The sequence below is a fragment of the Salvelinus alpinus genome, chromosome 32 (genome assembly GCF_045679555.1).
Source record: "Salvelinus alpinus chromosome 32, SLU_Salpinus.1, whole genome shotgun sequence".
NCBI classification, from domain to species: domain Eukaryota; kingdom Metazoa; phylum Chordata; class Actinopteri; order Salmoniformes; family Salmonidae; genus Salvelinus; species Salvelinus alpinus.
The window spans coordinates 843,694-869,905 of record NC_092117.1 but is presented as its reverse complement, the minus strand read 5'-3'; the positions used below and the strand labels follow the sequence as shown (position 1 = coordinate 869,905).

General features: G+C 43.6%; 3 protein-coding genes across 4 annotated transcripts in view; 2 read left to right on the top strand and 1 right to left on the bottom strand.

The window, feature by feature from the left end:
- LOC139562714 (NLR family CARD domain-containing protein 3-like) overlaps window positions 1-26,212 on the bottom strand; it is a 473,339-nt gene that overhangs the window by 160,828 nt on the left and 286,299 nt on the right. The gene's annotated exons all lie outside the window — the stretch shown is intronic.
- Window positions 1-26,212, top strand: part of LOC139562716 (NLR family CARD domain-containing protein 3-like) — a 259,825-nt gene that overhangs the window by 203,187 nt on the left and 30,426 nt on the right. Inside the window, exons 11-13 of the mRNA XM_071380679.1 lie at window positions 21,586-21,759; window positions 23,904-24,077; window positions 24,414-24,460. Of these exons, the coding sequence (XP_071236780.1) occupies window positions 21,586-21,759; window positions 23,904-24,077; window positions 24,414-24,460 (395 nt within the window). The remainder of the gene's footprint in view (window positions 1-21,585; window positions 21,760-23,903; window positions 24,078-24,413; window positions 24,461-26,212) is intronic.
- Window positions 12,044-20,775, top strand: LOC139562717 (NLR family CARD domain-containing protein 3-like). The gene is made up of 4 exons (XM_071380680.1): window positions 12,044-12,715; window positions 13,440-13,556; window positions 18,573-18,808; window positions 18,971-20,775. The coding sequence occupies exons 1-4, from the start codon at window positions 12,678-12,680 to the stop codon at window positions 20,773-20,775; spliced, it is 2,196 nt and encodes a 731-aa protein (XP_071236781.1). The 5' UTR covers window positions 12,044-12,677.

Genomic DNA, 26,212 nt, shown 5'->3' with positions numbered 1-26,212 from the left:
CGCAGCCACTGCTAGCTAGCCCACTTCCGCAGTACTGTATCATTTTAATAATTTTGGTCAATAAGATTTCTGCAACGCAAGCTTAACTTTCTGAACATTCGAGACGTGTAGTTCACTTGTCATTCCAATCTCCTTTGCATTAGCGTAGCCTCTTCTGTAGCCTGTCAACTATGTGTCTGTCTATCCCTGTTCTCTCCTCTCTGCACAGACCATACAAACGCTTCACACCGCGTGGCCGCGGCCACCCTAACCTGGTGGTCCCAGCGCGCACCACCCACGTGGAGTCCCAGGTCTCCGGCAGCCTCTGGAACTGCCGATCTGCGGCCAACAAGGCAGAGTTCATCTCAGCCTATGCTTCCCTCCAGTCCCTCGACTTCTTGGCACTGACGGAAACATGGATCACCACAGATAACACTGCTACTCCTACTGCTCTCTCCTCGTCTGCCCACGTGTTCTCGCACACCCCGAGAGCTTCTGGTCAGCGGGGTGGCGGCACCGGGATCCTCATCTCTCCCAAGTGGTCTTTCTCCCTTTCTCCCCTTACCCATCTGTCTATCGCCTCCTTTGAATTCCATGCTGTCACAGTTACCAGCCCTTTCAAGCTTAACATCCTTATCATTTATCGCCCTCCAGGTTCCCTTGGAGAGTTCATCAATGAGCTTGATGCCCTGATAAGCTCCTTTCCTGAGGACGGCTCACCTCTCACAGTTCTGGGTGACTTTAACCTCCCCACGTCTACCTTTGACTCATTCCTCTCTGCCTCCTTCTTTCCACTCCTCTCCTCTTTTGACCTCACCCTCTCACCTTCCCCCCCTACTCACAAGGCAGGCAATACGCTTGACCTCATCTTTACTAGATGCTGTTCTTCCACTAACCTCATTGCAACTCCCCTCCAAGTCTCCGACCACTACCTTGTATCCTTTTCCCTCTCGCTCTCATCCATCACTTCCCACACTGCCCCTACTCGGATGGTATCGCGCCGTCCCAACCTTCGCTCTCTCTCCCCCGCTACTCTCTCCTCTTCCATCCTATCATCTCTTCCCTCTGCTCAAACCTTCTCCAACCTATCTCCTGATTCTGCCTCCTCAACCCTCCTCTCCTCCCTTTCTGCATCCTTTGACTCTCTATGTCCCCTATCCTCCAGGCCGGCTCGGTCCTCCCCTCCTGCTCCGTGGCTCGACGACTCATTGCGAGCTCACAGAACAGGGCTCCGGGCAGCCGAGCGGAAATGGAGGAAAACTCGCCTCCCTGCGGACCTGGCATCCTTTCACTCCCTCCTCTCTACATTTTCCTCTTCTGTCTCTGCTGCTAAAGCCACTTTCTACCACTCTAAATTCCAAGCATCTGCCTCTAACCCTAGGAAGCTCTTTGCCACCTTCTCCTCCCTCCTGAATCCTCCTCCCCCTCCTCCCCCCTCCTCCCTCTCTGCAGATGACTTCGTCAACCATTTTGAAAAGAAGGTCGACGACATCCGATCCTTGTTTGCTAAGTCAAACGACACCGCTGGTTCTGCTCACACTGCCCTACCCTGTGCTCTGACCTCTTTCTCCCCTCTCTCTCCAGATGAAATCTCGCGTCTTGTGACGGCCGGCCGCCCAACAACCTGCCCGCTTGACCCTATCCCCTCCTCTCTTCTCCAGACCATTTCCGGAGACCTTCTCCCTTACCTCACCTCGCTCATCAACTCATCCTTGACCGCTGGCTACGTCCCTTCCGTCTTCAAGAGAGCGAGAGTTGCACCCCTGCTGAAAAAACCTACACTCGATCCCTCCGATGTCAACAACTACAGACCAGTATCCCTTCTTTCTTTTCTCTCCAAAACTCTCGAACGTGCCGTCCTTGGCCAGCTCTCCCGCTATCTCTCTCAGAATGACCTTCTTGATCCAAATCAGTCAGGTTTCAAGACTAGTCATTCAACTGAGACTGCTCTTCTCTGTATCACGGAGGCGCTCCGCACTGCTAAAGCTAACTCTCTCTCCTCTGCTCTCATCCTCCTAGACCTATCGGCTGCCTTCGATACTGTGAACCATCAGATCCTCCTCTCCACCCTCTCCGAGTTGGGCATCTCCGGCGCGGCCCACGCTTGGATTGCGTCCTACCTGACAGGTCGCTCCTACCAGGTGGCGTGGCGAGAATCTGTCTCCTCACCACGTGCTCTCACCACTGGTGTCCCCCAGGGCTCTGTTCTAGGCCCTCTCCTATTCTCGCTATACACCAAGTCACTTGGCTCTGTCATAACCTCACATGGTCTCTCCTATCATTGCTATGCAGACGACACACAATTAATCTTCTCCTTTCCCCCTTCTGATGACCAGGTGGCGAATCGCATCTCTGCATGTCTGGCAGACATATCAGTGTGGATGACGGACCACCACCTCAAGCTGAACCTCGGCAAGACGGAGCTGCTCTTCCTCCCGGGGAAGGACTGCCCGTTCCATGATCTCGCCATCACGGTTGACAACTCCATTGTGTCCTCCTCCCAGAGCGCTAAGAACCTTGGCGTGATCCTGGACAACACCCTGTCGTTCTCAACTAACATCAAGGCGGTGGCCCGTTCCTGTAGGTTCATGCTCTACAACATCCGCAGAGTACGACCCTGCCTCACACAGGAAGCGGCGCAGGTCCTAATCCAGGCACTTGTCATCTCCCGTCTGGATTACTGCAACTCGCTGTTGGCTGGGCTCCCTGCCTGTGCCATTAAACCCCTACAACTCATCCAGAACGCCGCAGCCCGTCTGGTGTTCAACCTTCCCAAGTTCTCTCACGTCACCCCGCTCCTCCGCTCTCTCCACTGGCTTCCAGTTGAAGCTCGCATCCGCTACAAGACCATGGTGCTTGCCTACGGAGCTGTGAGGGGAACGGCACCTCAGTACCTTCAGGCTCTGATCAGGCCCTACACCCAAACAAGGGCACTGCGTTCATCCACCTCTGGCCTGCTCGCCTCCCTACCACTGAGGAAGTACAGTTCCCGCTCAGCCCAGTCAAAACTGTTCGCTGCTCTGGCACCCCAATGGTGGAACAAACTCCCTCACGACGCCAGGACAGCGGAGTCAATCACCACCTTCCGGAGACTCCTGAAACCCCACCTCTTCAAGGAATACCTAGGATAGGATAAAGTAATCCTTCTGACCCCCCCCCCCCCCTTAAAAGATTTAGATGCACTATTGTAAAGTGGTTGTTCCACTGGATGTCATAAGGTGAATGCACCAATTTGTAAGTCGCTCTGGATAAGAGCGTCTGCTAAATGACTTAAATGTAAATGTTATAGTAGTTAATAGGTAACATTGTCTTGGTGGGTTATAGTTGATAGGTAACATTGTCTTGGTGGGTTATAGTAGTTAATAGGTAACATTGTCTTGGTGGGTTACAGTAGTTAATAGGTAACATTGTCTTGGTGGGTTATAGTTGATAGGTAACATTGTCTTGGTGGGTTATAGTAGTTAATAGGTAACATTGTCTTGGTGGGTTATAGTTGATAGGTAACATTGTCTTGGTGGGTTATAGTAGTTAATAGGTAACATTGTCTTGGTGGGTTATAGTTGATAGGTAACATTGTCTTGGTGGGTTATAGTTAATAGGTAACATTGTCTTGGTGGGTTATAGTAGTTAATAGGTAACATTGTCTTGGTGGGTTATAGTTGATAGGTAACATTGTCTTGGTGGGTTATAGTAGTTAATAGGTAACATTGTCTTGGTGGGTTATAGTAGTTAATAGGTAACATTGTCTTGGTGGGTTATAGTAGTTAATAGGTAACATTGTCTTGGTGGGTTATAGTAGTTAATAGGTAACATTGTCTTGGTGGGTTATAGTAGTTAATAGGTAACATTGTCTTGGTGGGTTATAGTAGTTAATAGGTAACATTGTCTTGGTGGGTTATAGTAGTTAATAGGTAACATTGTCTTGGTGGGTTATAGTAGTTAATAGGTAACATTGTCTTGGTGGGTTATAGTAGTTAATAGGTAACATTGTCTTGGTGGGTTATAGTAGTTAATAGGTAACATTGTCTTGGTGGGTTATAGTAGTTAATAGGTAACATTGTCTTGGTGGGTTATAGTAGTTAATAGGTAACATTGTCTTGGTGGGTTATAGTAGTTAATAGGTAACATTGTCTTGGTGGGTTATAGTAGTTAATAGGTAACATTGTCTTGGTGGGTTATAGTAGTTAATAGGTAACATTGTCTTGGTGGGTTATAGTAGTTAATAGGTAACATTGTCTTGGTGGGTTATAGTAGTTAATAGGTAACATTGTCTTGGTGGGTTATAGTTAATAGGTAACATTGTCTTGGTGGGTTATAGTAGTTAATAGGTAACATTGTCTTGGTGGGTTATAGTTAATAGGTAACATTGTCTTGGTGGGTTATAGTAGTTAATAGGTAACATTGTCTTGGTGGGTTATAGTAGTTAATGGTTAACATTGTCTTGGTGGGTTATAGTAGTTAATAGGTAACATTGTCTTGGTGGGTTATAGTTAATAGGTAACATTGTCTTGGTGGGTTATAGTTAATAGGTAACATTGTCTTGGTGGGTTATAGTTAATAGGTAACATTGTCTTGGTGGGTTATAGTTAATAGGTAACATTGTCTTGGTGGGTTATAGTTAATAGGTAACATTGTCTTGGTGGGTTATAGTAGTTAATAGGTAACATTGTCTTGGTGGGTTACAGTTCATAGGTAACATTGTCTTGGTGGGTTATAGTAGTTAATAGGTGACATTGTCTTGGTGGGTTATAGTTAATAGGTAACATTGTCTTGGTGGGTTATAGTTAATAGGTAACATTGTCTTGGTGGGTTATAGTAGTTAATAGGTAACATTGTCTTGGTGGGTTACAGTTCATAGGTAACATTGTCTTGGTGGGTTACAGTTCATAGGTAACATTGTCTTGGTGGGTTTTTATAGTAGTTAATAGGAAAAAACGGGTAAAAAGGCTCTAAATAATTTTCTGTTTGTGATTGAAAAATATTGACAAATGAGCAGTGTAAAATACAAACATTTAGGAAAAGTCAGGGAGCAGGACATAGGTTTATTGGTTTCTGATTCTAGTGTTAATAAAAGTTAATCCCTCGACTTTTCATCCTCTTATTCATCCTCTCCAGCACCAAAACATAATCTATATTTGTGAAAACAGCACGTTTCTATGATCTGTAGTTAAGAAGACAAAAGAAGAGTTGTTAATTTTTTTAATCTTTGACATAAAAGTAAAAAACTGTGATTTTCAAACCCTGCAATGAGTTTCTATTACAGTGGGGGGTATTGTATTGCTCACCACACCACTGACAATCTAACTGTGTTTGAAAATCACTGCTTTTAAATGTTAACTTTTGATTTCGTCATCAGGTAGAATTTTTTTACTTTATATTTTTTTCTACAAAACTTAGAAATGAACCATTTTCACATCTGATTTTATTTAATTTTTACGACTGCATTGGACCTTTAAAGGTCATTTTTTTTATATATATAATTTGTCTCCACAGCAACATGAACACCTGAATACTTTCACATACAAACCAGAGGAGGCTGGTTGAGGAGCTATAGGAGGTCAGGCTCATTGTAAAACTGGAATGGAATAAATGGAATTAATTTATTTATTCCATTTCAGCCATAGAAATGAACCCATCCTCCTATAGCTCCTCCCACCAGCCTTTCCTCAGAAATGTCTCTGTTCTGATAACAGAGAAGTTGAGAGTATCACATCTTGTTTCTGTTGTATCTACATATATCTACATTAAAACACATTTTTTGTTCTTAAGACAGATGGGGAAGAGTGGGGTGGTAAGGATTTTGCAACACTACTGTAGTTTGCACAACCTTGTGACTAAGTTAACTTCCTGTTTGCAATACTTGGGGGGAATTCAATGTTATCTTTCAGCCTTCCCAAAACCAAAGACAATCTCTGTACAGGATCTGAATTTATAACCTATAAAATGTAGGGAATTTAAACCTAATGTAGGGAATTTAAGACTTGTAGTGTAGTTGAGATTAATATAAAAAGGTTTTTGAAGTTTGTAATATAGACTACTTCCTCTGCAATAGCGTCAAAAAATATGGGATTTCCTCATATGAAATTGTAAATAAGTTTGTAGCCTACGCAGTTACAAAATGGCTGTAGAAACTGTGGCACAGATTTCTCTGTACAATTAGAAGATACATGTGTTGATTAGAAGGAAAGACGGGCAGACTCTGGTAAGTCTAGGCTAATTATTATGAAGTTAGGTCGTCAAACATTCAATAGACAGAGTAGGCTTGAGATTTGATCCTTTATATTGGAGAAAGATCTGATGGTCTCTGTAGGAAATGTATTTAAATATCCTTTATATTGCTGAACGACCTGATGGTCTCGGTGGGAAATGTTTTTAAATGTCCTTTATATTGTTGAACGACCTGATGGTCTCCGTAGGAAATGTTTTAAATATCCTTTATATTGCTGAACAACCTGATGGTCTCTGTATGAAATGTTTTTAAATATCCTTTATATTGCTGAACAACCTGATGGTCTCCGTAGGAAATGTTTAGAAAATATTGCTATATGCTCAGTTATTTAGAATGAAACTGATTTGAAGGTGATGAGTCCTGCTACTGGTAGTCTATGTGAACTCTGTCAGGACCACTTGTGGATCACGGCAGGTGTCCAGGTGGGTCGCGGGATGACATTGCCCAAAACAAATGTTTTCAGTATTAACTTAAATGACTAAACCCAAATAGAAAGTATGTAGAAAAGATAATGGACTTTTTCAATAATAGCTTATAATCTTTGAGAATTTTCAATCAACTAAATAAAAGCTAGACAATTAGGCCCCCACTAATGTTGTTATAATGTTAGAACATAAGAACACAGGATTATCCATGTCAAATGTTAATTCTTTCACCGTTCAACCCAACTCAAAAAACACCTCAATTGAGCCACATTTGGGAACCCCTGCCTTAACAAACAGTGACATTATATTATTATTATTATATGTATAATATATATATTTTTTTTTATTTATTTCACCTTTATTTAACCAGGTAGGCTAGTTGAGAACAAGTTCTCATTTGCAACTGCGACCTGGCCAAGATAAAGCATAGCAGTGTGAACAGACAACACAGAGTTACACATGGAGTAAACAATAAACAAGTCAATAACATGGTAGAAAAGAAAAAAAGAGAATCTATATACAATGTGTGCAAAAGGCATGAGGTAGGCAATGAATCGAATAATTACAATTTAGCAGATTAACACTGGAGTGATAAATCATCAGATGATCATGTGCAAGAAGAGATACTGGTGTGCAAAAGAGCAGAAAAGTAAATAAATAAAAGCAGTATGGGGGGTGAGGTAGGTAAATTGGGCGGGTAGTTTACAGATGGACTATGTACAGCTGCAGCGATCGGTTAGCTGCTCGGATAGCAGATTTTTATAGTTGTTGAGGGAGATAAAAGTCTCCAACTTCAGAGATTTTTGCAATTCGTTCCAGTCGCAGGCAGCAGAGAACTGGAAGGAAAGGCGTCCAAATGAGGTTTTGGCTTTAGGGATGATCAGTGAGATACACCTGCTGGAGCGCGTGCTGCGGGTGGGTGTAGCCATCGTGACCAGTGAACTGAGATAAGGCGGCACTTTACCTAGCATAGCCTTGTAGATGACCTGGAGCCAGTGGGTCTGACGACGAACATGTAGCGAGGGCCAGCCGACTAGGGCATACAGGTCGCAGTGGTGGGTCGTATAAGGTGCTTTAGTAACAAAACGAATGGCACTGTGATAAACTGCATCCAGTTTGCTGAGTAGAGTATTGGAAGCTATTTTGTAGATGACATCGCCGAAGTCGAGGATCGGTAGGATAGTCAGTTTTACTAGGGTAAGTTTGGCGGCGTGAGTGAAGGAGGCTTTGTTGCGGAATAGAAAGCCGATTCTTGATTTGATTTTGGATTGGAGATGTTTGATATGAGTCTGGAAGGAGAGTTTGCAGTCTAGCCAGACACCTAGGTACTTATAGATGTCCACATATTCTAGGTCGGAACCGTCCAGGGTGGTGATGCTAGTCGGGCGTGCGGGTGCAGGCAGCGAACGGTTGAAAAGCATGCATTTGGTTTTACTAGCGTTTAAGAGCAGTTGGAGGCCACGGAAGGAGTGTTGTATGGCATTGAAGCTCGTTTGGAGGTTAGATAGCACAGTGTCCAAGGAAGGGCCGGAAGTATATAGAATGGTGTCGTCTGCGTAGAGGTGGATCAGGGAATCGCCCGCAGCAAGAGCAACATCATTGATGTATACAGAGAAAAGAGTCGGCCCGAGAATTGAACCCTGTGGTACCCCCATAGAGACTGCCAGAGGACCCGACAACATGCCCTCCGATTTGACACACTGAACTCTGTCTGCAAAGTAGTTGGTGAACCAGGCAAGGCAGTCATTAGAAAAACCGAGGCTACTGAGTCTGCCGATAAGAATATGGTGATTGACAGAGTCGAAAGCCTTGGCCAGGTCGATGAAGACGGCTGCACAGTAATGTCTTTTATCGATGGCGGTTATGATATCGTTTAGTACCTTGAGCGTGGCTGAGGTGCACCCGTGACCGGCTCGGAAACCGGATTGCACAGCGGAGAAGGTACGGTGGGATTCGAGATGGTCAGTGATCTGTTTGTTGACTTGGCTTTCGAAGACCTTAGATAGGCAGGGCAGGATGGATATAGGTCTGTAACAGTTTGGGTCCAGGGTGTCTCCCCCTTTGAAGAGGGGGATGACCGCGGCAGCTTTCCAATCCTTCGGGATCTCAGATGATACGAAGGAGAGGTTGAACAGGCTGGTAATAGGGGGTGCGACAATGGCGGCGGACAGTTTCAGAAATAGGGGGTCCAGATTGTCAAGCCCAGCTGATTTGTATGGGTCCAGGTTTTCCAGCTCTTTCAGAACATCTGCTATCTGGATTTGGGTAAAGGAGAAGCTGGGGAGGCTTGGGCGAGTAGCAGCGGGGGGGGCGGGGCTGTTGGCCAAGGTTGGAGTCGCCAGGAGGAAGGCATGGCCAGCCATTGAGAAATGCTTGTTGAAGTCTTCGATTATCACGGATTTATCGGTGGTGACCGTGTTACCTAGCCTCAGTGCAGTGGGCAGCTGGGAGGAGGTGCTCTTGTTCTCCATGGACTTTACAGTATCCCAGAACTTTTTGGAGTTAGAGCTACAGGATGCAAATTTCTGCTTGAAAAAGCTGGCCTTTGCTTTCCTGACTGACTGCGTGTATTGGTTCCTGACTTCCCTGAACCGTTGCATATCGCGGGGGCTCTTCGATGCTATTGCAGTTCGCCACAGGATGTTTTTGTGCTGGTCGAGGGCAGTCAGGTCTGGAGTGAACCAAGGGCTATATCTGTTCTTGGTTCTGCATTTTTTGAACGGAGCATGCTTGTCTAATATGGTGAGGAAGTAACTTTTAAAGAATGACCAGGCATCCTCAACTGACGGGATGAGGTCAATATCCTTCCAGGGTACCCGGGCCAGGTCGATTAGAAAGGCCTGCTCGCAGAAGTGTTTTAGGGAGCGTTTGACAGTGATGAGGGGTGGTCGTTTGACCGCGGACCCGTGGCGGATACAGGCAATGAGGCAGTGATCGCTGAGATCTTGATTGAAGACAGCAGAGGTGTATTTGGAGGGCCGGTTGGTCAGGATAATATCTATTAGGGTGCCCATGTTTACGGATTTAGGGTTGTACCTGGTGGGTTCCTTGATGATTTGTGTGAGATTGAGGGCATCAAGCTTGGATTGTAGGACTGCCGGGGTGTTAAGCATATCCCAGTTTAGGTCACCTAACAGAACAAACTCTGAAGCTAGATGGGGAGCGATCAATTCACAGATGGTGTCCAGGGCACAGCTGGGAGCTGAGGGGGGTCGGTAGCAGGCGGCAACAGTGAGAGACTTATTTCTGGAGAGATTAATTTTTAAAATTAGAAGTTCGAACTGTTTGGGCATAGACCTGGAAAGTATGACAGAACTTTGCAGGCTATCTCTGCAGTAGATTGCAACTCCTCCCCCTTTGGCAGTTCTATCTTGACGGAAAGTGTTATAGTTGGGTATAGAAATCCCAGAATTTTTGGTGGCCTTCCTAAGCCAGGATTCGGACACGGCAAGGACATCAGGGTTGGCAGAGTGTGCTAAAGCGGTGAGTAAGGCAAACTTAGGGAGGAGGCTTCTGATGTTGACATGCATGAGGCCAAGGCTTTTTCGATCACAGAAGTCAACAAATGAGGGTGACTGGGGACATGCAGGGCCTGGGTTTACCTCCACATCACCCGAGGAACAGAGGAGTAGTAGGATGAGGGTGCGGCTAAAGGCTATCAGAACTGGTCGCCTAGAGCGTTGGGGACAAAGAATAAAAGGAGCAGATTTATGGGCGTGGTAGAATAGATTCTGGGCATAATGTGCAGACAGGGGTATGGTGGGGCGCGGGTACAGCGGAGGCAAGCCCAGGCACTGGGTGATGATAAGAGAGGTTGTATCTCTGGACATGCTGGTCTCAATGGGTGAGGTCACCGCATGTGTGGGGGGTGGGACAAAGGATGTATCAGAGGTACGGAGAGTGGAACTACGGGGTCCATTGCAAACCAAAACAATGATAATGATAACTAGCCTGAACAACAGTATGCAAGGCATATTGATATTTGAGAGAGACATACAGTAAGGCATAAAGTGATTGCAGGTCTTGATTGGGAGAGCTAGCTAAAACAACAGGTAAGATAACAGCAGCAATAACAGGGTGCTAGTCTAACACAGCAACAACAGGTAAAAATGGCGACGACTAGGCAGAGAGGGTCGGATTAACTACACACAGATCCTGAGTTAAAGCACAGAGCCGACAGATAAAACACAAATAAACAGAATGGAGTACCGTGAATTAATGGACAGTCAAGCATGCATCAGCTATGTAGCCAAGTGATCATAGTGTCCAGGGGGCAGCCGTAGATGGAGCAGGGAGGCCTCCACTAAGCTAGCACGCGGCGTTTAAAGTTAGTAGCCCGGGGGGAGGTCTGCTCAGACGGAGGGGGTCTGCTCAGACGTGGTCGTGTCGACAGAGAATCCAAGCCGGATGGCGGTGGCGAAAGAGAGGTTGTGAATTGTAGAATTGTGTTTGCTAACTGGTGCTAGCTTCGTGGCAGTGGCGCTAGCTGCTGGTAAATTGGTGAGTAATATCCAGGCTAATAACAGGGCTGGTGTCTGTGCAGAAGGTAAAACCTACTAGCAGCGGCAAAAAAAAATGGCTAAATTAGCTTGTAGCTGATTTAGACCAGTTGTGATGGATTGGCAGGGCTCTGTGTCGGCAAAAAAAGGTCCAGTCCAATTGGCAAAAAGAGGTATTGTAGCCCAAGAATTCGCTGGTAGACCTCTTCGGCTAGCCGGCAGATGGGCCTAGCTCGAGGCTAGCTCAAGGCTAACTGGTGCTTGCTTCGGGACAGAGGCGTTAGCCAGCAGTAGCTACTCGGTTGCAGTTAGCTAGCTGCGATGATCCGGTGTAATTGTCCAGAGCTTGCGTCAGGAATCCGGTGATGTGGTGGAGAAAATCAGTCTGATATGCTCTGGGTTGATATCGCGCAATAAACTGGTTGATATCAGCTGTTAAGCTGGCTGGTGTCCGAGCTGAAGGTGAAGACCGCTAGCCGTGGCTAACAGTTACTACTAGCTAGTAGCTAGTTAGCTGGCTAGCTGCTGATGGAGTTTCCAGTTATAACGTATAAAAATAGCAGATCCGTATCACATTGGGTGAGGTGGGTTGCGGGAAAGTATATTTAGATCATAGGTGGAAAGTGAGATTAAAAATATATACGGAAAAAAAAGACGAAACCGGCTATTTACATGGGACAGAGACAAACACACGTCCGACTGCTACGCCATCTTGGATTCGATATAAATATAAATATATTACATATATTATTATATGGAGATGAGGAGACAAATATCAATCACAACTACATGTTGATGTGATGCATTAAATCACCTGACTGTTTGGATGTGTCTGTTAGTAAATGTTTTATTACTAAGCGATAATTAATAAAATAGAACAATTTACATTCAATAATTAGATGTCACTGTGTTAACCATAGCCAACATGCTGGATCTCTGTTTAGGGGTCACTGTGTTAACCACAACCAACATGCTGGATCTCTGTTTAGTTGTCACTGTGTTAACCACAACCAACATGTTGGATCTCTGTTTAGTTGTCACTGTGTTAACCACAACCAACATGTTGGATCTCTGTTTAGTTGTCACTGTGTTAACCACAACCAACATGTTGGATCTCTGTTTAGTTGTCACTGTGTTAATAACAACCAACATGTTGGATCTCTGTTTAGTTGTCACTGTGTTAACCACAACCAACATGTTGGATCTCTGTTTAGTTGTCACTGTGTTAACCACAACCAACATGTTGGATCTCTGTTTAGTTGTCACTGTGTTAATAACAACCAACATGTTGGATCTCTGTTTAGTTGTCACTGTGTTAACCACAACCAACATGTTGGATCTCTGTTTAGTTGTCACTGTGTTAATCACAACCAACATGTTGGATCTCTGTTTAGTTGTCACTGTGTTAACCACAACCAACATGTTGGATCTCTGTTTAGTTGTCACTGTGTTAACCACAACCAACATGTTGGATCTCTGTTTAGTTGTCACTGTGTTAACCACAACCAACATGCTGGATCTCTGTTTAGGGGACAGTTCTCTAAAATGAGTGTCTCTGGGGAACATGATACCAAAGCTAAAAGGTGAGCTGACAATTTTGTTTAAGAATGTATATTCTAAAATGTTTTTTAATCAGAAATTATTTCTTATGGGTACATTCTATATCACTGTTATAGATTTTAGATGTGCATGAAAATTAGATTTTTTTGCTAAATGCTATATTTCCATTGTTTATCAGGAATGTAATGTTGGTATCTTGTATATCTGACTGTGATATGTGGTTGTCTCACCTAGATATCAATATATCCATTGTTTAGCAGGAATGTAATGTTGGTATCCTGTATATCTGACTGTGATATGTGGTTGTTTCACCTAGATATCTATATATCCATTGTTTAGCAGGAATGGAATGTTGGTATCCTGTATATTTGACTGATATGTGGTTGTCTCACCTAGATATCTAAAGATGAATGCACTTACAGATGCCATCTTAATTTTACACAGTTTCTCACAGCAGGAAAATAAGAGCAAATGTGCATTTTTATGTGGATTATAATTAAGGGACATTTTCTGTAGGGGTTGATCCATTTTTCATCAAACTAAGTCTGACATTTTGTATGTTACCCACTTTAGAAACCTTTATAAAGACTTGTAGTTGTTTAATAATATTTCTTTTTTTTTATCATTAAAATATAATTTACCAACATTTCTGAAAATATATTTATAGCGTATAAAACTGTTCTTATGTTTCCTCATCTGATCTCAGAGTAGATGAGAGACATAATGTTTGTCTCTGTTGTGTTGAAGACCAATCAAGCAGGAGAGACCAGCCTCCCCTGTACCCAGTTGTGTGTCCATGAAGAGTGACCAGTCTATGAAACCTCCTATAAAGTTTAGAGAGGGAGACTTTTCTACTGGACAAAGGTAAGAAGAACTCATGGGTCATGGTCAGTGAGTTAAACAACACTGTCTCTAGTCATTTCTCCTCTCCCATCTTCCCATGTATTTTCCTTTTTTCCATGTTCATAGTCCTAAAACAATATTAAACAAACACAACATCCCATCCTTGTGTGTGTGTGTGTGTGTGTGTGTGTGTGTGTGTGTGTGTGTGTGTGTGTGTGTGTGTGTCTCTCGTCACTTTTACCCCTACCTACATGTACTGTACATATTACCTCAATTATAGTCTCATTATTACCTCAATTACCTGGTACCCCTGCTCATTGACTCAGTACTGGTACTCCTTATAGCCTCATTATTACCTCAACTACCTGGTACCCCTGCACATTGACTCAGTGCTGGTACTCCTTATAGTCTCATTATTACCTCAACTACCTGGTACCCCTGCACATTGACTCAGTGCTGGTACTCCTTATAGTCTCATTATTACCTCAACTACCTGGCACCCCTGCACATTGACTCAGTACTGGTACCCCTTATAGTCTCATTATTACCTCAACTACCTGGTACCCCTGCACATTGACTCAGTGCTGGTACTCCTTATAGTCTCATTATTACCTCAATTACCTGGTACCCCTGCACATTGACTCAGTACTGGTACTCATTATGGTCTCATTATTACCTCAATTACCTGGTACCCCTGCACATTGACTCAGTACTGGTACTCATTATGGTCTCATTATTACCTCAACTACCTGGTAACCCTGCACATTGACTCAGTACTGGTACTCCTTATAGTCTCATTATTACCTCAACTACCTGGTACCCCTGCACATTGACTCAGTACTGGTGGTCCGTTCGGCACATGTGAGAAATACACTTTGATTTGATTTGAAGCTCATTGGCAGAAACCAACGGTCGTCTCGTGCTGAACAGCTCGTGTTCGGGTGTAGAAGCACGGTGTCTAGGAAAAACTCCCAAGAAAGGCAGGAACCTAGGAAGAAACGTAGAGTGTAACCAGGCTCTGAAGGGTAGCCAGTCCTCTTCTAGCTGTGCCGGGTAGAGAGGAACCAGACTCTGAGGGATGACCAGTCCTCATCTGGCTGTACTGGGTAGAGTGTAACCAGGCTCTGAGGGGTGACCAGTTCTCTTCTGGTTGTACTGGGTAGAGAGGAACCAGACTCTGAGGGGTGACCAGTCCTCTTCTGGCTGTTCTGGTCAGCACCTCAGGAGTAAATGTCAGGTTGCTTTTCATAGTCGAGCATTCAGAGGACGAGGGAGAGAGGGACAGAGGGAGAGAGGGACAGAGGGAGGAAGGGAGAGAGAGGGAGTGAGAGAGAGGGGGAGGGAGAGAGAGAGGGAGGGAGAGCGAGAGGGAGGTAGAGAGATGGGGAGGGAGGGAGGGAGGGAGTGAGTGAGTGGGGGGGAGGGAGGGAGGGAGGGAGGGAGGGAGGGAGGGAGGGAGGGAGGGAGGGAGGGAGGGAGGGAGGGAGGGAGGGAGGGAGGGAGGGAGGGGTTGAAACTACAGTTTTGGGACAAGGGTTGCGTCTGGTGAACAGGTCAGAGTTCATATCCTCAGTCAGACCAGTAGAAACTGGACCAGCAGCACTACAAGGTATCACGTCTGGTGGATCATGTATCAATACTGATAGGATGGAAAGAAAGGGAGCACTGCTCTCAGATCAGTTTTCTACATTCAAATCTTTCCTTAACATTATAATTATTTCACAATACTGATGAAGGATCAGCTTCCAGACAATAACAGTAATTACTGCAATCACACAATAAAAATTACAACCAGTAAGCCAGTGACTCAGACCCTGTAATAGGGTTAGAGGCAGAGAATCGCAGTGGCGAGAGGGGAACCGGCCAGGCAGAGACAGCAAGGGCGGTTCGTTGCTCCAGAGCCTTTCCGTTCACCTTCACACTCCTGGGCCAGACTACACTCAATCATATGACCTACTGAAGAGATAAGTCTTCAGTAAAGACTTAAAGGTTGAGACTGAGTCTGCGTCTCTCACATGGGTAGGCAGACCATTCCATAAAAATTGAGATCTATAGGAGAAAGCCCTGCCTCCAGCTGTTTGCTTAGAAATTCTAGGGACAATTAGGAGGCCTGCGTCTTGTGACCGTAGCGTACGTGTAGGTATGTACGGCAGGACCAACTCGGAAAGATAGGTAGGAGCAAGCCCATGTAACGCTTTATAGGTTAACAGTAAAACCTTGAAATCAGCCCTTGCCTTAACAGGAAGCCAGTGTAGGGAAGCTAGCACTGGAGTAATATGATCAAATTTCTTGGTTCTAGCCAGGATTCTAGCAGCCGTATTTAGCACTAACTGAAGTTTATTTAGTGCTTTATCCGGGCAGCCGGAAAGTAGTGCATTGCAGTAGTCTAACAAGTAACAAAAGCATGGATTAATTTTTCTGCATCATTTTTGGACAGAAAATTTCTGATTTTTGCAATGTTACGTAGATGGAAAAAAGCTGTCCTTGAAACAGTCTTGATATGTTCGTCAAAAGAGAGATCAGGGTCCAGGTCGCCGAGGTCCTTCACAGTTTTATTTGAGACGACTTTACAACCATCAAGATTAATTGTCAGATTTAACAGAAGATCTCTTTGTTTCTTGCGACAAGAAACAAGCATCTCTGTTTTGTCCGAGTTTAAAAGTAGAACGTTTTCAGCCATCCACTTACATTTAAGTCATTTAGCAGACGCTCTTATCCGGAGCGACTTACAAATTGGTGCATTCACCTTATGATATCCAGTTCCTTATGTCTGAAACACAGGCTTCTAGCGAGGGCAATTTTGAGGCTTCACCATGTTTCATTGAAATGTACAGCTGTGTGTCATCGACATAGCAGTGAAAGTTAACATTATGTTTTCGAATGACATCCCCAAGAGGTAAAATACAGTGGGGAGAACAAGTATTTGATACACTGCCGATTTTGCAGGTTTTCCTACTTACAAAGCATGTAGAGGTCTGTAATTTTTATCATAGGTACACTTCAACTATGAGAGACGGAATCTAAAACAAAAATCCAGAAAATCACATTGTATGATTTTTAAGTAATTAATTTGCATTTTATTGCATGACATAAGTATTTGATACATCAGAAAAGCAGAAGTTAATATTTGGTACAGAAACCTTTGTTTGCAATTACAGAGATCATACGTTTCCTGTAGTTCTTGACTAGGTTTGCACACACTGCAGCAGGGATTTTGGCCCACTCCTCCCTACAGATCTTCTCCAGATCCTTCAGGTTTCGGGGCTGTCGCTGGGCAATACGGACTTTCAGCTCCCTCCAAAGATGTTCTATTGGGTTCAGGTCTGGAGACTGGCTAGGCCACTCCAGGACCTTGAGATGCTTCTTACGGAGCCACTCCTTAGTTGCCATGGCTGTGTGCTTCGTGTCGTTGTCATGCTGGAAGACCCAGCCACGACCCATCTTCAATGCTCTTACTGAGGGAAGGAGGTTGTTGGCCAAGATCTCGCGATACATGGCCCCATCCATCCTCCCCTCAATACGGTGCAGTCGTCCTGTCCCCTTTGCAGAAAAGCATCCCCAAAGAATGATGTTTCCACCTCCATGCTTCACGGTTGGGATGGTGTTCTTGGGGTTGTACTCATACTTCTTCTTCCTCCAAACACGGCGAGTGGAGTTAGACCAAAAAGCTCTATTTTTGTCTCATCAGACCACATGACCTTCTCCCATTCCTCCTCTGGATCATCCAGATGGTCATTGGCAAACTTCAGACAGGCCTGGACATGCACTGGCTTAAGCAGGGGGACCTTGCGTGCGCTGCAGGATTTTAATCCATGACGGCGTAGTGTGTTACTAATGGTTTTCTTTGAGACTGTGGTCCCAGCTCTCTTCAGGTCATTGACCAGGTCCTGCCGTGTAGTTCTGGGCTGATCCCTCACCTTCCTCATGATCATTGATGCCCCACGAGGTGAAATCTTGCATGGAGCCCCAGACCGAGGGTGATTGACCGTCATCTTGAACTTCTTCCATTTTCTAATAATTGCGCCAACAGTTGTTTCCTTCTCACCAAGCTGCTTGCCTATTGTCCTGTAGCCCATCCCAGCCTTGTGCAGGTCTACAATTTTATCCCTGATGTCCTTACACAGCTCTCTGGTCTTGGCCATTGTGGAGAGGTTGGAATCTGTTTGATTGTGTGTGGACAGGTGTCTTTTATACAGGTAACGAGTTCAAACAGGTGCAGTTAATACAGGTAATGAGTGGAGAACAGGAGGGCTTCTTAAAGAAAAACTAACAGGTCTGTGAGAGCCGGAATTCTTACTGGTTGGTAGGTGATCAAATACTTATGTCATGCAATAAAATGCAAATTAATTATTTAAAAATCATACAATGTGATTTTCTGGATTTTTGTTTTAGATTCCGTCTCTCATAGTTGAAGTGTACCTATGATAAAAATTACAGACCTCTACATGCTTTGTAAGTAGGAAAACCTGCAAAATCGGCAGTGTATCAAATACTTGTTCTCCCCACTGTATATAGTGAAAACAATAGTGGTCCTAAAACGGAACCTTGAGGAACACCGAAATGTACAGTTGATTTGTCAGAGGACAAACCATTCACAGAAACAAACTGATATCTTTCCGACAGATAAGATCTAAACCAGGCCAGAACTTGTCCGTGTAGACCAATTTGGGTTTCCAGTCTCTCCAAAAGAATGTGGTGATCGATGGTATCACCACATTCTTTTGGAGAGACTGGAAACCCAAATTGGTCTACACGGACAAGTTCTGGCCTTGTTTAAATCTTATCTGTCGGAAAGATATCAGTTTGTCTCTGTAGTGGATGATCAACTCTAATAGAGGATCAGTATCTCTCTCTCTCTCCGTTATCTCTGTAGTGGAGGGTCTACTATGTTAGAGGATCAGTATCTCTCTCTCTCTCCTATATCTCTGAAGTGGATGGTCTACTCTGTTAGAGGATCAGTTTCTCTCTCTCCTTTATCTCTGTATTTGATGGTCTACTCTGTTAGAGGATCAGTCCCTCTCTCCTTTATCTCTGTAGTCGATGGTGTACTCTGCCAGAGGATCAGTCCAGGTGTGCAGTGTGTCAGCAGGTGTTGAGGGATCCAGTCTCTATCACCTGTGGACACAGGTTCTGCAGACAGTGCATCACCAGATACTGGGAGAAACCTGCTCCTTCAGGATACTATGACTGTCCTCAGTGTAGAAAGAGATCCAGAACACTTCCTGTACTACAGCACCTGGGTGAACCCAATGATGCAAGAGGCTCTGAAAACAGTAAGGACACTTGCAGACCTGTGCTAAGTTATTTCCTCAACATGATTAAGTGCTAACTACAATAATATGAGATCATGTCAGTTACTGTAGTTGTGGAAGGCCCACATTTCATCCTGTCAATGAATGTGTCTGATACACATCCTTCTTACTCCTCCCTTGTAGTGGAGGACAGCCTGCAGAGAGCTATAGTAAACCATAAAGACAGCCTGAAAAGGAGGTATGAAAAAGTGATAGAAGGCATGGATAAAGCAGGGACTCAAACTCCCCTCAACAGGATTTACACAGAGCTCTACATCACAGAAGGAGAGAGTGAAGGGGTTAACAATGAACATGAGGTGTGGCAGCTAGAGACAGCATCCAGGACACTAACCTCCCATGACACAGCAATCCACTGCAATGACATCTTTAAACCCGTACCTGGCCAAGAGAGAAGCATAAGAACTGTGCTGACGAAGGGCATTGCTGGCATCGGAAAAACTGTCTCTGTGCAGAAGTTCATCCTTGACTGGGCTGAAGGGAAGGCTAATCAAGATGTGGACATCATATTTGTGCTTCCTTTCCGGGAGCTGAACTTGATCAAAGATCGCCAGTACAGTCTTCTCAGACTTTTAAATGACTTCCACACAGAACTAGACATAGGCAATGCAAAGAAACTCACAGCCTGTAAAGCTATGTTCATCTTTGATGGTTTGGATGAAAGCAGACTTCCATTGGATTTCCAGCACAATGAAAAGGTGTCTGATGTCACCCACACATCATCTGTTGATGTTCTTCTGACAAATCTCATCAAGGGGAATCTGCTTCCCTCTGCTCTCCTATGGATAACCTCCCGACCAACAGCAACCAATCAGATCGCCCCTGAGTGTGTTGACCAGGTGACAGAGGTACGAGGGTTCAATGACCCACAGAAGGAGGAGTACTTCAGAAAGAGATTCATTGATGAAGACCTGGCCAGCAGAATCATCTCACACATAAAGACATCAAGGAGCCTCCACATCATGTGCCACATTCCAGTGTTCTGTTGGATTTCTGCAATAGTCTTTGAACACATGCTGAGTACAGACAAGAGGAGAGAGATGCCCACAACTCTGACTGAGATGTCCATTCACTTCGTGCTCATTCAGACCAGCCTGAAGAACCAGAAGTATCATGGAAGCGATGCGATGGATCAAGAGGAGCTCATGGAGTCAGATAAGGAAATTCTTCTGAAGCTGGGGAAGCTGGCGTTTGAAAATCTGGAGAAGGGTAATCTCATGTTCTATGAAGAAGACCTGAAAGAGGCTGGCCTTGATGTCAAAGAATCCTCAGTGTACTCAGGAGTGTGCACACAAATCTTTAAAGAAGAGTCTGTGTTATTTCAGAGAGTGGTGTACTGCTTTGTTCATCTGAGCATTCAGGAGTTTCTCTCAGCTGTCTACATGTACCACTGTTACACAACCAAGAACATGGATGCACTGAACCCCTTCCTCAAGAGAAAGTCTAGAGCTGCGTCTGAAGAGCTAACCTTGCATGAGCTGCTGAATAGTACCGTGGATAAAGCCTTGGAGAGTAAGAATGGACACCTGGACCTTTTTGTCCGCTTCCTTCATGGCATGTCACTGGAGTCCAATCAGAATCTCCTACGAGGTCTGGTGACACAAACAGAAAGCAGTCCAGAGAGCGTCCAGAAAACAATCCGATCCCTTAAGGTGATGCAGAGGAAGAACATCTCCCCTGAGAGGTGCATCAATCTATTTCACTGTCTGATAGAGATGAAAGACCATTCAGTACAGGAGGTAATCCAAGAGTACTTGAGGTCAGAGAACAGATCCAAAAACCTCACACATGCTCAGTGTTCAGCGCTGGCCTACATGCTGCAGATATCAGAGGAGCTTCTGGATGTGTTTGACCCAAAGGAATTCAAGACATCAGAGGAGGGTCGTAGGAGACTGCTCCCAGCTGTGAGAGGCTGCAGGAAAGCACTGTAAGTATTCATGTAAATATCACCCACCAAAATAAATTGTAGTTACAGCAGTATTTTCTTTGGCTGACTGGCTCTGTAAGTAGTCATGTGACAATCTCTCAGACCAAACTTTACTGTATGTAGGAACAACAGTATTTTCATTGGCTGAATAAACTTTCTATCAGCTGAAAACTTTTAAACTATAATACAGACTGATCAGAAAAGTTGTAGCATTGAACCATGAATGCACGATATACACATTATTTGTGCACGGCTAACAGTGTAAGCAGGGAAAGCTGAGCGTAACATTTTAATAGAACCTGTCTGTCATTGTATTTCTTCTGTGTTGGCAGACTCACTGGCTGTAAACTCACAGACACATCCTGTAAAGTGTTGGTCTCAGCTCTCAGTTCAAACCCCTCACACCTGAGAGAGCTGGATCTGAGTAACAATGACCTGAAGGATTCAGGAGTGAAGCTGCTCTCTGCTGGACTGGGGAATCCCCACTGTAAACTGGAGACTCTGAGGTCAGTATTATATATAGTGTGGACTGTATACTCAATACAATCTAAATCTGATACTTCATTGTCTTTCTTTTGACTGATACTGCTTTTTAAAATGGTCTGGTCAGTCTACCCAAATATGTGTCCTATACATTTTTCTCTCTACAAGCAATACATAATAATTTGTCGTTTCTTATAATTATACATTCATTCATTTATAATAGATATTGCAGGTTTCAGGACACTGATATATCTGAACATGTTGAGCAAATATATATTTTTATCACCAAAGAATAGCAGTGTGATTTTAACATGATTTTACTCTTTGTCAGGCTGTCAGGCTGTCTAGTCACAGAGGAAGGCTGTGCTTCTCTGGCCTCAGCTTTGAAGTCAAACCCCTCACACCTGAGAGAGCTGGATCTGAGTAACAATGACCTGAAGGATTCAGGAGTGAAGCTGCTCTCTGCTGTACTAGGGAATCCCCACTGTAAACTGGAGACTCTGAGGTCAGTATTCCTGTAGTTGGTCAACAAGTGATAACTGTTCACCAGATACACATGTTTACCAGGCAGACATAGTCCACAACATATGTGTTTGGACAGTGAAGCTTACAGTTTTAAATTCGGTACTATGCTCCAGCATTTTGGATTTTAAATAGAATGTTTCATATTAGGCGACAGTATAGAATGTCACCTTTTATTTGAGGTTAATGGTGAGAGGTTAGTATGTTTTGTTGTAGCCTCTGTAACCCTCTCATTCATAATTGTTCATGGTCATGGCATCATCAGGATTAATTTAGTAGTGTTTCAAAACATGTTATCTACTCACTTAGAAAGAAAATTGCTCCAGTCATAATCCACCATTCAGTTATTATTGGGCAAAACACAACCAAAACACAACCAAAACAAACTGCAAATGCAACAAACGAGTTTGGGACCAAATACTAAACTTTTGTCAGAGTGTGCGCAACTGTTCGAAAGAAGTCAGGTGCAGGAGAGCAGAGATGAGTAAACAGGCACACTTTAATCAGGCAGAGGAAACCAGCCGGACTCAACTGCGTCACAACACTCTAGCCCAAGTAAAAAGCGAATAGCGCACAAATCACACAAAATGGTACAAAATAACAAAACCACGGGTTACAACAATACCAGGCGCAAAACCAGCCTGTAACGACACACACGTAACGAACGAACAAAACCACACACAGACATGGGGGGAACAGAGTGTGCAGGAAAACAAGACAAAACAAATGGAAAATGAAAGGTGGAGTGGCGATGGCTAGGAGACCGGTGACGTCGACCGCCGCCCGAACAAGGAGAGGGACCAACTTTGGCGGGAGTCGTGACAACTTTTGACTACTTTAATACACTATGAACGAATTGGTCAGAATACTTATACAGAATACTCTCAGTTCACTGGTCACGATGGCTACACCCACCCGCAGCACGCGCTCCAGCAGGTGTATCTCACTGATCATCCCTAAAGCCAAAACCTCATTTGGACGCCTTTCCTTCCAGTTCTCTGCTGCCTGCGACTGGAACGAATTGCAAAAATCTCTGAAGTTGGAGACTTTTATCTCCCTCAACAACTTTAAAAATCTGCTATCCGAGCAGCTAACCGATCGCTGCAGCTGTACATAGTCCATCTGTAAACTACCCACCCAATTTACCTACCTCACCCCCCATACTGCTTTTATTTATTTACTTTTCTGCTCTTTTGCACACCAGTATCTCTTCTTGCACATGATCATCTGATGATTTATCACTCCAGTGTTAATCTGCTAAATTGTAATTATTCGATTTATTGCCTACCTCATGCCTTTTGCACACATTGTATATAGATTCTCTTTTTTTTTTTCTACCATGTTATTGACTTGTTTATTGTTTACTCCATGTGTAACTCTGTGTTGTCTGTTCACACTGCTATGCTTTATCTTGGCCAGGTCGCAGTTGCAAATGAGAACTTGTTCTCAACTAGCCTACCTGGTTAAATAAAGGTGAAATAAAAATAAAAAAAAATAAAAATGAACGAATTGGTCAGAATACTTATGACTTCTTCAAATGGGGGAACTAGATACATAAAGTGCTTTCATTTCTAAATTGTGAAACAGATACAGTGGGGCAAAAAAGTATTTAGTCAGCCACCAATTGTGCAAGTTCTCCCACTTAAAAATACTTTTCCCACTTAAACACTTAAAAAGATGAGTAAAACATTTTTTGGGCCCCACTGTGTGTATTAACATATCCTCAAATAAAAGGTGACATTAAATACTGTCACCTCATATGATACATTTGATCTCAAATCCAAAATGTTGGAGTATAGAGCCACATTTAATATGTTAGCTTCACTGTCAAAATAGGTATGGTGTGGACTGTTAACTCAATAGAATCTAAATCTGATACCTCACTGTCTGTCTTTTGACTGAAACTGCTTTTAAGCTGGTCTGGTCAGTCTACTCAAATATTCGTACTATACATTTTTGTCTCTACAAGTAATATGATCATTTCTAATAATGATACATTAATTTATGAATAGATGAGGCAGGTTTCAGGACACTGATATATCTGAAGATTTTTGAAAAAATGTACTGCCACTATTTTCACCACCAAAGAATACCAGTGTGATGTTAATATGATTTGACTCTTTACAGGCTGTCAGGCTGTCTAGTCACAGAGGAAGCCTGTGATTCTCTGGTCTCAGCTCTGAAGTCAAACCCCTCACACCTGAGAGAGCTGGACCTGAGCTACAATCACCCAGGAGACTCAGGAGTCAGACTGCTCTCTGCTGGACTGGAGGATCCACACTGCAGACTGGAGAAACTCAAGTATGTAGAGGCTTTATGTCAATGTTCATGTCAGACATGTTTGACTTATCAGGCTAGTTAATACAAAGATTCTTACCAACACTTGGACAAAGTTATATGCTGACTGTGAGTGTGTCCAGCGTGTGTCCAGTGTGTGTATGTCCTGTGTGTGCTGTGTGTGTGTCCTGTGTGTGTGTGTGTGTGTGTGTGTGTGTGTGTGTGTGTGTGTGTGTGTGTGTGTGTGTGTGTGTGTGTGTGTGTGTGTGTGTGTGTGTGTGTGTGTGTGTGTGTGTGTGTGTGTGTGTGTGTTCAGGTGAATCACTCAATGACCCTCTGCTCTTCTGCTTACTGCTACAGTGTGGAACATGGTGAAGAGAGCACAATGAAACCTGGGCCTAGAAAATGTGAGTGTTGACTGCTGTGAAGCATATGACTAAGAATAAGTCTTAATTCAAGTTAACTAGGGCAGGGGGCAGCATTTCTGAATTTTGGATGAAAAGTGTGCCCAAATTAAACTGCCTGCTACACAGGCCCAGAAGCTAGGATATGCATATAATTGGTATATTTGGATAGAAAACACTCTAAAGTTTCCAAAACTGTTAACATAATGTCTGTGAGTATAACAGAACTGATATGGCAGGCGAAAACCTGAAGAAAATCCATCCTGGAAGAACTATTATTTTGAAAGGCTGTTTTTCCATTGAAAGCCTTTCCACCATACAAAGACTTAGGAACCAGTTCACGATCTCTATATCGCATGTATTTCATCTCTTTAGGCATTGTTTCAGGCTTTTACTCTGAAACATGAGGGAGATACAGTACTTTCAATGAGTGGATAGTGGAAATTTCCAGACATGAGTCCAGGGCGCGATCGGGAGCGCGCCTTTCTTGTTTTTCCTTTTCTGTTTTGTCCAGTTGAAATATTATTGATTATTTATAACAAAAACAACCTGAGGATTGATTTTAAACATCTAGCTAGCGTCCCACCTCGACAACTGCAAGTGAAATTGCAGGGCGCCAAATTCAAAACAACAGAAATCCCATAATTAAAATTCCTCAAACATACAAGTATTATACACCATTCTAAAGATAAACTTCTTGTAAATCCAACCACAGTGTCTGATTTCAAAAAGGCTTTACTGCGAAGCACACCATGCGATTATGTTAGGTCAGCGCCTTGTCACAGAAAACCATACAGCCATTTTCCAGCCAAGGAGAGGGCTCACAAAAGTCAGAAATAGCGATTAAATGAATCACTAACCTTTGATGATCTTCATCAGAGGGCACTCATAGGACTTCATATTACACAATACATGTATGTTTTGTTCGATAAAGTTCATATTTATATCAAAAAATCTTAAATTGGCGCGTTATGTTCAGTAATGCATTGTCTCAAATAACATCTGGTGAAATGTCGTCCCACCTGGCCAATAGCCAGGGAAAATACAGCGCGCCATATTCAAATAAAATGATATAAAAATAAAACTTTCATTATATCACACATGTAAGATACCAAATTAAAGCTGTGAATTGTTGTGAATCCAGCCAACATGTCAGATTTCAAAAAGGCTTTTCGGCGAAGGCATAAGATGCTATTATCTGATGATAGCACAACAGTAAACAAAGAGAGTAGCATATTTCAAAACTGCAGGCACGACACAAAACGCAGAAATAAAATATAAATCATGCCTTACCTTTGACGAAATTCTTTTGTTGGGACTCCAATATGTCTCATAAACATTACAAATGGTACTTTTGTCCGATTAATTCCGTCGATATATATCCAAAATGTCCATTTATTTGGACCGTTTCATCCAGAAAAACACAGCTTCCAACTTTCGCAACGTCACTACAAAATATATCAAAAATTACATGTAAACTTTACCAAAACATTTCAAACTACTTTTGTAATACAACGTTAGGTATTTTTAAATGTTAATAATCGATCAATTTGAAGACGGGATGATCTGTGTTCAATACAAAAAGAAAACAAACTGACGCAACTTTTTTCGTAACGTGCATCTCTCAAAAAATTTACTTCATGTGACCCTCATTTACGATAGCCCTACTTCTTCAATACACAAAGGAATAACCTCAACCGATTTCCAAGGACTGGTGACATCGAGTGGAAGCGGTAGGAACTGCAAGCAAGTCCC

Bases quoted from the DNA above. Each gene is read 5' to 3' on its own strand.
- LOC139562717 (XM_071380680.1), top strand. From the start codon at position 12,678: ATGAGTGTCTCTGGGGAACATGATACCAAAGCTAAAAG. The intron at 12,716-13,439 runs GTGAGCTGACAA...GTTGTGTTGAAG, and splicing joins CATGATACCAAAGCTAAAAG to ACCAATCAAGCAGGAGAGAC. The intron at 18,809-18,970 runs GTAAGGACACTT...CCTCCCTTGTAG, and splicing joins TGCAAGAGGCTCTGAAAACA to TGGAGGACAGCCTGCAGAGA.